We start from the raw sequence: 12,359 nt of genomic DNA on the forward strand, positions 1-12,359 counted from the left end.
AAAATACATCCCTCGGATAGCAACGTTCGCGTTGGCAAGCAAATTCGGCAAAATATTTTGTAGAAAGTTCAAATAGACCTGCCCTGTTAAAGGACCATCAAAAAAGTGAGGACCTACTAATTGGTTATTTATGACACCAATCCACTCGTTAACCAAAAACCTTAACTGAGAACGACGTTCTCGAATAGCATGGGGATTTTCTTCTGCCCACACATGTGAATTTCGTGAATTATTTATCCCGTCTCTGGTAAATTGGGCTTCATCTGTAAATAGTGTCCTGTATAGCGTTGGTCGATTATTGTTAATCCATCTACAAAATTCCAACCTATCGATCTCATCTCCAGCATGTAGTCGCTGAACCATTTGAATGTGATATGGGTATAGATTATTTTTTTGTAAGACTCTACTTACTTGAGATTGAGTAACATTGAGTTCTCGACTTACTTGTCTAGTGCTTATTGTAGGGTTCATAGTAACGGCGTCCATAATGTCATCTTCCTGCGCTTCATCTACATGTCGCTCTGTTGTTCCACTAGGAAAAGTGCCATTTTCTCACAAATAATTAAAAACTGACCCAAATGTTGGATGACTGGGAGTTCGACGATTAGGAAATCTCCTGCGATATTCTCTACTAGCAGCCCTACCATTCCCATTACAGAATCCATAAACAAATATTATGTCTGCATATTCTGTGGTCGAAAACTGATGTGGCATTTTGAACGAAAGTAACAAAAGCTCTACCAAAACTAACACAATGTACTTAACGTAGATATGACAGAAGAAATATGTATTCTTGTACACATAAATAACAATTGATAATGACAATAATGACAATGGGTATAAAATATCAAGAAACGTCAAACGGTCAACGCCAACCTTCATTTTAAACTTTTTTAGATTTATTTTTATTTAGTACAGTTGATGCAATGTATTATTATTTGACATAAAATTTTAATCATTTACAATCAACAAAAACTAACACATACAAGAGGTTTGACTTTTTAATCAATTTAATTTATTATTTATCGAAAATAATGCCCCAATACGATCTATGAGTAAAAATTTAAAATTGAAAAACAATTGATTCTATCGTAGAGATAATACAAAGTGACAGTAAAGATGTTAATTTTCTACTTATTAGATTATGTTGTAGGAACTCATTTTAATTAAAATGTTTAAAATTTATAACATTTGTTTAAATTAATACCTTATAATTTGATACTTCATTATGGTTGTTCTAATTTTGGTAAGATTTGATCGTTCACTAAAAATTTAATAAAAGTGCGACAATATTGTCGCATATGTCGTTTTCATTGACTATTTATGTAGTTTGAAAATCACTTATTGCATTTTAAAAAAAATTTATACAGGGTGTAATATTTAATACGAATCCCTAAATTAATTTTTCCAAAGCCAGTCCTCGAATTTTTTAGTTTAGCTAATACCAGTCGAATGCTTGATAGTAGTGTACTGTATCATGCAAAAATTAAAAAAATCAAATGAGCCGTATAAACACTACAGTAAAATGAAATAAATGGTCAATTACACAAATCACCCTGTTAATTAATAAAGAAGAGGAGTTGACATTTTTTAGTGGCCACATGATATGCTCCCTGCGGGACTCTACATATGGTAGAAGTATGTAAAGTTTCTCATGACTCACCCTGTATAAGATTGGAAAATGTTACATTTTAAAACAAATTTATAGAATAAGCAATGATTTACTCATTTAGCTGAGCGTAGCGAAGGATTACTTGTCCGATCTAGCCTGGCTTTGAGTATTTACTTTCTGACTCAATAGCTCAAAAAACAACTTTATAATGTGTGTATATATATATATATATATATATATATATATATATACATATATATATATATATATATATATATATATATATATATATAATGTTTATATATGTTTATATTATTATAATAGAATTTAATGAAATTTTGTAGGCATATCAGTGGCGAGTCAAGGAAGAGCTATATAGTTTTTTGTGATCAAACATCTTACTGTAAATTATTGCATAAATAGTGCATTTATTTACCTTTTTGTAATAACTTTAGTGTAAGTCGAGAAAATAAGATGAAATGTTTGGTCGATATCTCGATTTTGCCGGGTATGCGTTTTGCGCTAGGGGGATAATGGGGTAATTTTTGGGGATTTGTCAATGTATCGATCATATATATGTATATATATATATATATATATATATATATATGTATCGGTTTTGTATGTATCGACAACAGCAATTAATTAGCAATAAAATATGTCCCCAAAATGGACCCTGTAACCCTTTTAATTGCCGAGATATAACTATGACTATGCTAACTTCACCGTTAATTAGCGTAATCATTGTTTTTCGGAAACGGTTGTATCAATAAAATATTTCTTGACGTAAAACTATTTTTCTATGAGCTAGCATACTCACCTTTTTCTCGGAAACGGCTACAGCAATAAATTTTTTACAGCGAAAGGAATTGTCGAGCCAGTGATAATGATGAGCTACATCATATTTTGGGGTAAAGATTGATACAATTTTTTGGGGTAAATTTTTTTTTCTGGATATATGCTAACAAAGGTTCTTCAGGCCGGTAGGCTGGTAAGCCAACCCGGGCTTGATTTGGGCCCTTAATAGATTCGCTGCTTAATATGAGATAACTGGTACTTGGTTTACTTTTTGACACTATTAGTTAATACTCTTAACACTAAATACATAATGAACCGTACTATATATTTATTTATTTTCTTACATATATTTTAATACACATATAAAACATATATTTTTAAACATTATTATGAAAAGCATTAAATAAATCAAACGAACAAGAGAGACTATATGCGAACGTGTTAAAAAATAAATACTTACGACGTTGATGAGTTGAACGAAGGCTAGACCAAATCTAACGTCCACTTTTTCCGTCATATTCTGTACGGGTCGAATAAGCTTGTTATAACCCCTAAAAAGGTCACGAACTAGCCGTTCCTCGTCTTCAGAACAACTTCCTGTAACAAAATCATTTGTGTAATGCCAATATCTTTATTTATATCGACCTTAATAAACAATAAGCAATACTAAACTATACCATTTGGAAAATATGATTACCTCGTAATAAATATTATTCGAAAGATCATCAAACATTCTACGGCGAAAATAAGTAGGAAAAAATTATATATGGACAGGAAGATGAAATAAAGAAATGATAGATTATATGGAAACTTCTTAATAACAGCACAAATAATTAGTTGAATAATAGTTGAATATGTAGGCAGACTGTCGGAATGGAAAAAATTATGAGTTTTTAAAAGAAAGTGTAAGAGGACCAAAATTAGGACAAATATTCAAAAAGGCACGATTGTTAACTATACAAAGAGACTAAAATGAAGCTAGTGAAGATCAAAAATCAATAAAATAAAACTCTAGATAGAAATAAATAAAAGAAAATGTCCACTGAAAGGTTTACAATTGATGCTGTTGGTGTTGTCTTAAAATTAAACTCATTAATGTAGAAAACCTTTAGATGTTAATTTTTGCGAATAAAGAAATCATATAGTACGAGACTGGCTTAGGTCAAAATTTGTATCCATGTCCAAGAAAATTAAAACAAATAGATACTCTCAGTTTAGATTAATTAGTCTGAAGAGTCACATCTTTAAATTCTTACTCACTAAGGTATGTACATAGAATGTGTAAAAAACCTAAGCGAAAATCAATTATTGGTATTTCATATGAGACTTAGTATGAGTAAAGGGTTGTTTAAATATAAACTCCTGCTGCAAAAATACCGAGATCAACTGAAAGACGTATTTAGCCAAGTAAAAAATCCTGTAACACCTATTCTATTGGAAACCTTAACACAATATGATGCTGACTATTAAAAATGAGGCCCTAAAAATATAAGATCATCTCACAACAGACATGCTATTAAAAAGAGAACTATGTTAAGATTGTGTTCTAGACTATTATTGAACCTATCTTCTTCTTCAAGTTCTATCTTTTATCGAAGATTGAAAATCATCATGGCCTGTTGGCTGCCGCTCTAAATATTTCTGCACTACTCATCTAAACCACTTAGTTCTTAAGCCACGATATTCTTCTTTTTCCGACATTTCGCTTTTCTCCAATTTTGCCCTAAATAATAAGTTGCAATAATAAGTATTTTTGCCCTCTACTCACATGTCCTAAGTACTCAAGTTTTCTTCTTTTGATAGTCAACAATATTTCATCTTCATTTCTTATTTTTCTAGTAAGTTCTGTGTTTGGCATTCTTTGAGTCCATGATATTTGTAGGAGTCTTTTATTACACCAAAATTAAAAGGCGGCCAACTTATTCAGGTGCACTTGTTTTAATGTCCATGCTTCCAGGCCCTAAAGAAATTTGGTAAATATGTAACATCTAAGCATCCTTAGGCGTAGTCCTAACCTTATATCCCGAGAACAGAGAAACTTTTTAAGTTAAACTAATGATGCACATGCTATTTCAATATGCGTCTTAATTTCTTTCGTTTGATCTATATTTGATGTTATCCATATTGCTAAGTATTTGTAGGTATCCACACTCTTAACTACAGTATCTTCTATAATCAATTGGATGTTTGCATCTACTGATTTAGCCATAATCACGCATTTAGTTTTCTTCAAATTTATCCTTAGTCAGTATTCATGGCAGCATTTATTAAGGCCTTGCATTACGTTCTGAAAATCATTGCTGGTATTCGTCATTATTACTGTATCGCCTGCAAAATGAAAGTTATTCAAAACTTCGTCAATGATAGATATACCTTCTATTAAATCTGAGACCGCTTCTTTAAATATCGTTTCATTGTACACAATAAAGGGTAGTGGTGACAGCACGCAACCCTGACGGAATTCTTTCTATATTTTGATATATCGGGTGTTCTGATTGTTAATTTGTACCTTGGCAGTTTAAGTTCAATTGAACTTATACTTAAAACAATCTTTCAAAAAACTGTCAAAAATATTGAAGAAGTAATTAAACTCAAGCCTGAGTTCACCACAGGGTTCACCACTCAGTTTTCCACACAGGTCTGACTGGATAGTTACGTCGATGCTGATACGCCACGTGCCAATGGCTAATAAAGAACGTATGTGGGCACAGAGCCATAGGACAGGTGTGAATAAAAATAACCAAACAAAAACCTGCAGGTGATGGGACTGCAGTTTGTCATTAACTGTAGATTTGTTGATTAAAAATGACACACTCGTACGTACATAAATCGGCAAATCACCGGACAGTAGCATCACAACTGGCTCATCATACGATCAGATTTGTGCTGTAACTACTAGGTTCTCCAATCCCGAGGTGTAACACCATCATACCCTGGGGATACTTGATACATGGGAAGAAATGTTGCCTTAAGCAATAATCAAAGTCAAATAACAAAAGTCCAAAATGTAGGTTCAGAAGACATCCCAGATATCACAATAGAGGAAACAAAACGAGCTTTCTCGGAGATGAAAAATAATAAATCACCTGGAGGATGGGATAGTCATAGAATAAATCGAAGAAGCAGGAGGAACGTTAATAAATGTGTTGAAAAAGATGTTCAATGTTTAATTGATAAGAGGTGTAACCACTTCCAATGGCATAATGCATAAAAAGGTGACATTTCAGATTTAAAGAACTAGAGACCTATTAGTTTGCTATCCCATACATACAAACTATTCATAAAGATAATAACAAAATGGCTTGTGAACAAACTGAATAGTTACCAACCTTATGAATAGGCTGGATTTCGCTCCAGATAAGGAACAAATGATCATCTATAAGTTATTAAAACGGTAATAGAATACAACAAGCCTATCTTTCTTATATTAGTAGACTATGAAAATGCGTTTGATACTATAGATTATCAAAAAATACTTCGATCATTGGCTGACTGCCGCATCGACTGCCGATATATTGCCTTGATTAAGACTATCTACGAGACTGGTACAGCTTGTGTCCGACTTCATGAAGATACCAAAAAGTTTCGAATAGAACGTGGAATTAGACAGGGTAATACTACCTCCCCAAAATTGTTTACAGCTGTACTTGAATATATGTTTAAGCAAATGGTACAAAAGGATAATATGGGAATTAATATAAATGGAGAGAATCTAAATCACCTAAGATTTACCGATGGCATCATTATAATATCTGATAAAGCTACACAAACGCTGGAAACGATCTATGAAGCATCAAAAATAATTAGTCTTAAAATTAACACCTCAAAGACAAAATTTATGTCCAACCTTGTAGTCAGCGAGAAAATTCAGATTGAAAGCCATGGCATCCACCAAATAATAGCTTACAAAAATCAGGGGCATGAGATTCGCTTAGGCCGAGATAATCAGACAACTGAAATACAAAGAAGGATAGGTATCACATGGACTGCCTTTGGTAGATTGAACAATATCTTTAAGTCTAATATTCCAGTTTGTTTAAAAACAAAGGTTTTTAACCAATGTATTTTACCGGTTTTTACATATGGTGCAGAAACACCAGCTCTGATAAAAGGAACAATAAATAAAATAAGAGTTACACAGTTACGCTATAGAAAGATCAATGTTAGGTATTACCATTAGAGATAAAGTACCAAACCTAGAAATAAGAAGAAGAATAGGAGTCTCGGATGCAGTTGACAAAATAGCTATGGGTAAATGGGCTTGGGTTGGATGTGTTGCCAGATTGACCGATTGCCAGATGGATCAGAAAGATTTTTAAATGGCGACCAAGATAAGAGGCATATCGAAACAGAGGACGACCACCGACTAGATGGACGGATGATATAAAGCGAATCACTACAAATTGGATGCAAGAAGGTCGATAGAAATCGGTGGAAAATTTTACTGGAGGCCTACGTTCAGCAGTGGACAAATATAGTTGATGATGATGATGATATTGACGATAAAGAAGCACTGCTGTGTCGGACAGTATTTCATCCCAACTGATGGAAACAACCATCAACAAGTCCTTAATAAGACCGGTTTTGATATATGGGACTGAAATGTGGACCTTATCTCAAAATGATGAGAGACTTCTTGGTATTTTTGAGAGAAAAAGTCTTAGAAAGATTTTTGGGGGCGTAAATGAAAATTGGCTACGGCGTCGAAGATACAACTTCGAACTATATCAGTTATACACTGATCCAGATATTGCGAAATTCGTTAAAGTGCAGAGACTTAGATAGGCTGGACATATTGCTGGGATGTCAGATCACGAATACACGAAGATATTAACATTTCCAAAACCAGAGGGCACAAGAAGCAGCAGACGACCACGAATGAGTTGGATTGATGATGTGGAAGAAGACCTACAGATTCGAAGGGTTAGAAGATGGAGGGAAGTTGCCAGGAATCGACAGGAGTGGCGACTTCTTTGTGGGCAGGCCAAGATCCATAACGGATTGTCCAGCCACTTATGATGATGATGATGGAAACAACAGTGGATAGATAGACAAAATGTAGAAAAAACTATTAGAGAAGCGAGTACGATCGAGGATTCTTTATCTGTGCCAAGTAGATTTCAATGACCCCAAAGAGGATTCTACAGGCGAACTTTCGGCATAGAAACGCAACTTTTCCAGAACTTACTGCTGCTATGGGAGGGTTCGATGTTGTCTTGATGTAAGAGCCTTGTCAGTCATTATTGCGGTCAGTGGTGAGTGCTTGCAACGACTTTTGAATGCCATAACCAAAAAACGAGATAATTTAGGGTAGAAAATAAATATAAACAAAACAAAAGTTAATAACAAAAGCCATCACGAGTATGCCACATCGAAATATTAATAATCAAGACAACAGCAAGCACATATACCCAATACACAGATTTCAATATTTTGGTTGATGGATATTAAACGATCTGGAACAAAAAGAAAACATACCAGATCCACATAGAATGTGAATCTCTTTACAAACTCTACCTTTTGGTTGATGAATTCCATAGAAAGTGAATCTCTTTACAAAATCTACCTTAGTCTTGGGTATTCAATACCGAATTATGAAAACATACACTTATTCAATATTGGTGTACGGAGTAAAAACAGAAATAAATAGTACGAGGTGACTAGAAGCTTTACTGGAAGAACAAAATACAACTTTCTTCGGGCAATACTGGAAGGAAAGATTGAATGAAAAAGGGGTACGGGGAGAAGAGAATGCTCATGGTTAAAAAACATAGGAGACTGGAAAAGCTAGAACACCCATTAATAAATAAGGATAGCACAAAGCAGAGAGACGTTATTTAAATTATTACCAACCTTATTAAAATAAATAAACATAAACTTGTTTAAACTTTTTTGGAAAAAAACTAAATATATTTTGCTCTAAAATTATTTTTTTTTAAATTTTAGCTTTTATAAATATTTAGATGAGTACAAATCACATAAAAAGGGGACTACTTTATATTAACGAAATAAAAGAAAATTTTTGTAAGCAGTGGAAAGAGATCCAAAAAAATTAAGAACCAGAAATTACAAACACAAATCTACAGATCTACAGGAGCAAATGAAGAAAAACGTACAATGCAAAGCTTGCAGTGTTCATAAATATTATATAGTTTGTCTAGAATGTCAAAATAGTAATGCAAGCTATATTATTTGATTATAATTAACAAACAAACTAAATAAGCAGTAGATAATTTTGTTTAAATGGACTAATACGGCATAGAAATTTCGTAGAACGAATTATTGTGCATTAAAACTATTTCCTTTTAAAATTTAAGATTTTGTCAAATATTTCGTTGAAAATAAACAATAAATCATAAAATATGTATATTTAACGTTTCTGGTTCCAATCTGGAAGATTTAAACAGGAATGTTTTCAAAATTCATATTTTAAATGAGTAGGTAAACAAGTAAATTAGAACAAGCTTTTATTGGTGATGATGTTATGAATCATGAGGAAAACCAGGAAAACCCTCATCGTGTTATCATAACACAATAAGAATTTGTTGTAATATTTGGTTTACTTTCGACATCTACTCCATTCTAATTAAAGTTAATAAACGAAAAATTAAATATAAGAAGTGCATCATTTATATACTTCTATAATAAAATTTATATGAAATATGAAACGAAATACAATTTGATTTGATAGATATTGAAAGAAAAACTAAATATTATATCAAGCAATTATTCTGTAGGGATAGTATCATAAGTTTTTTCTAATTTTTCTCATGATTCACAATTGAATTACTAATAATTTCCTATCATAATATGATATATTTTGTTGGGTAATTACTTTCCAACGAGATATTTGATAATTACTTAAGAAATATATTGAAGTTTATAAAACAGAAAATACTTTGGGTTAATGGTGATCGTAGTGGAGATTATGTTGTTAAGATATTAGCATTTGAAGAGTTTGTTTGGCTTTGTTGATGCGCGGATCTATGAGATGTTTATATATTTTGTATATACGTAAGTGTATTTATGTGGAAATAATCTGTGTGGTCGAGTACTCTTTGTTTAAATGTTAAAGGGGAGGGGCAGTGTTTACATGTCATCCTCAGCATGGCAGTGGGTGTGCCTGTTATTTTACTTACCTATGAGGACCAGATAAGAAATAAGAAGTAAGAAAAGGAGCCGAGCCGCGACGGCCTTCCACATAACGATGTGCATGGCACTTTGTAATTCTCGATGGATCATCGACATCGGCCTGTATATCTCAAATCCATTGTTCGAGCTCTACTACTACAGTCACAGGCATCACCAGCACACCACAATCCGAACTGTGAATTAAACGTCAAGCAGTCCGCACTGATTCTCGACAAATTCAGTTTCGGCATTTTGACGATGTCCTAGCAACATTTCTTGGGACTCACGGACTCAGTTTCACACCCTCCCAGTCATTCTGAGAGAGGAGCGTGAATCGGGATGGAAGTTGAACGTTACTGTGCCTTTCCGAAAGAGGGCCGGACTAGCCAATCCGCACCCTTGTCTTAATAGAAGTTGCGGGAAATCAATTTCACTCACAGGAACATTTAATTTTCTAACGGTTCACACGAATTTAAATATACACGACATTTTAACTCATTTTTATTATATTTTCGCTAGTTGTACTTGATAAAATCCTTAACGTTATTGACAATAATTCTTAGATTTACGTAGATACGTTGTTTTTTATTTTAAATCAAATTAGATCAAACAGAACAACAATAATACGTTATTTGTAATTATAGCGAATGTTTTGTGCTAACAATAATTTTTTATTCAACTTGTTTATTTTTTTAATGAATGCAAATAACAAATTAATTTTAGTCTTTTTCTTTTTCCACTCGTTGAACAAATATTTAGGTATTCTACTTACTCCGCTTTTCTTATTTTAAAGCTTTTTACAGTCATTTTTATTACTATGTTTTCAGGCTAACCTATAGAATCAGAAATTAGGGAGGCAATCATAGGTCAGACTCTAATTACCAAACAATATCTAGAGTACAAAGATAACGGAACGCTTGTTTCTTTGACTATTAAAAGACTTTTGATCGTATCAAACACGAAAAATTGTTCCAAATCCAGAAATAAATCAGGCCAGAAGGAATCGTTAATGGAAAAGGTACATTACAAAAGACATTAATGGATATTTTGTCAAAAGCTAGTGTCAGAATAATATTGAAGATACACTACAAACTAAAATTCCTTTCTTCCGCCGATGTGAAAAAGCACAAAAACCAAGCGACCAGAGATAGATCATACTAGCATTTAATGTATACATAGCTACATCATCCTCATAGTCAATAACATCTTGACAGAAGTGTTGTGTTTCATTATTGAGCTTCAGCAGCTCGGACAGTCTGATTAATGATATTTCTTCACTGGTCGCGGTCATCTGTTACATGCTCAGTATACTGATTGTTGAGAAGCTTTTTCGTAATGTCTGCCCATCGCTGTGGAAATTTGCCGAGTTGGTGTTGACTCTGAGACCTTCCTTGGACCACTAACAACTGCATTCCCTGATCACTTCGATGTATATGACCAAAGAACTTTAAAATTCTAGAGTAAATTTTTACTAAAGAGACACTGATTGGGTTTAATTTCATCTATAACCGAGATATTCGTGCGGTAAACCGTCCACAGAATTAACAGAAGACTAACCAGTTTTAAGAATTTTCGATTTTTTAGAGATTCATAAAAAAGCGATAAAAAATTAATAAGTTTTAATAAACTTACCGAAAGAAAGACGAAAGAAAGTGGTGAGAAGTAGGAGTCAAACCAAGTTTAATAAAAAACTTATAATAAAAAAAGTTGTCTCTTTGTGTTAACTGAATCTGAATTAAGCGAACAGATACTCATACGTAACATTGTAACATATATAACAGTAACGTTTATCTCACCGTAAACATCAAATTATTAATAACACCCAATACATTTTTTATCTATTGTGTTTTTCTAGTGCCTAACTAGACTCTAGCCTGGTCTAGATTTTGCACTCAACCATTTAAAGGTTAGTTTTATTTAAATTACCAAGTAATTAGGTATTTATAGGTATCTCATTTCCCTTAATTCTTACGCTTCTCCTTCTGTTTACAAAGTCGTAGTGGCTGTATTATAATTTATTGCATTTGAATTAAATAATAATCTGAGAAAAGTAAAAAATATCTTGATAAGTCAAAAATAAACTGAAAAATAATTGATAAACCATTAATTTTAGTTATATACCATATAATATAGTTATAGACCAAAAGCAAACTGTCAAATTGTAAATGCTATTCGAATTATTATTTACCGAGAATATTTGAAGTGAGGCTATTTTTGTAATTTTTATAAATACTGAATTCAAAACAATTTTGTGTGAAAAAATACCTTTCAAAGTGAGCAATAGTGTATAAGTGTTATCGGAACTTTGCTCCATCATCGCTTAAAACTAATAAACGATGGTTTGCTGATTTAAAACGATATTACTAACTCCAACCGAGCATTCTGGAAGGCCAAATGATGCCGTTATTCCCAAAAACATAAAAAAAATGCTAAAAATTATTATGAAAAACCGCAAAGTAAGTTGCAAGAGATAGCTGACCGTCCAATGTTATCAAAGGGTAGAATTTTGACTATTATACACGAACATTTAGGTATCAGAAAACTGTTTTACAGATGTTTAATCGAAATAAGTCGGAGGTTTTGCGTCGGTATGCCACAATGGATAAAACATGGATCCATCACATTACTCCGGAATCAACACAGCAGTCATCCGAGTGGACACCACATTAAGAAAGTCGTCCAAAGCGACTAAAGACGCAACAAACCGCCGAAAAGGTAATGGCTTCTGTAGTTAGGACTAGGCACCAAGCGATTACCACCTTTTTCCAATTTAAAAAAATTCTCCGTAACACGAGATATCGCTCCAATGAGGAAGTAA

The 12,359-nt window shown here is 32.9% G+C and overlaps 1 protein-coding gene across 1 annotated transcript in view; it reads right to left on the reverse strand.

Annotated features, from left to right (window-relative positions):
- The window catches only part of nAChRbeta1 (nicotinic acetylcholine receptor beta1), a 74,839-nt gene extending 64,958 nt beyond the window's left edge, over positions 1-9,881 (reverse strand). The window contains exons 1-2 of the mRNA XM_072546886.1: positions 9,550-9,881; positions 2,871-3,007 (exon numbers count right to left, since the gene is read on the reverse strand). Of these exons, the coding sequence (XP_072402987.1) occupies positions 2,871-3,007; positions 9,550-9,658 (246 nt within the window). The 5' untranslated portion in view covers positions 9,659-9,881. The remainder of the gene's footprint in view (positions 1-2,870; positions 3,008-9,549) is intronic.
- Positions 9,882-12,359: the final 2,478 nt, after the last annotated feature.

Source organism: Diabrotica undecimpunctata, chromosome 10, assembly GCF_040954645.1.
Source record: "Diabrotica undecimpunctata isolate CICGRU chromosome 10, icDiaUnde3, whole genome shotgun sequence".
NCBI lineage: Eukaryota > Metazoa > Arthropoda > Insecta > Coleoptera > Chrysomelidae > Diabrotica > Diabrotica undecimpunctata.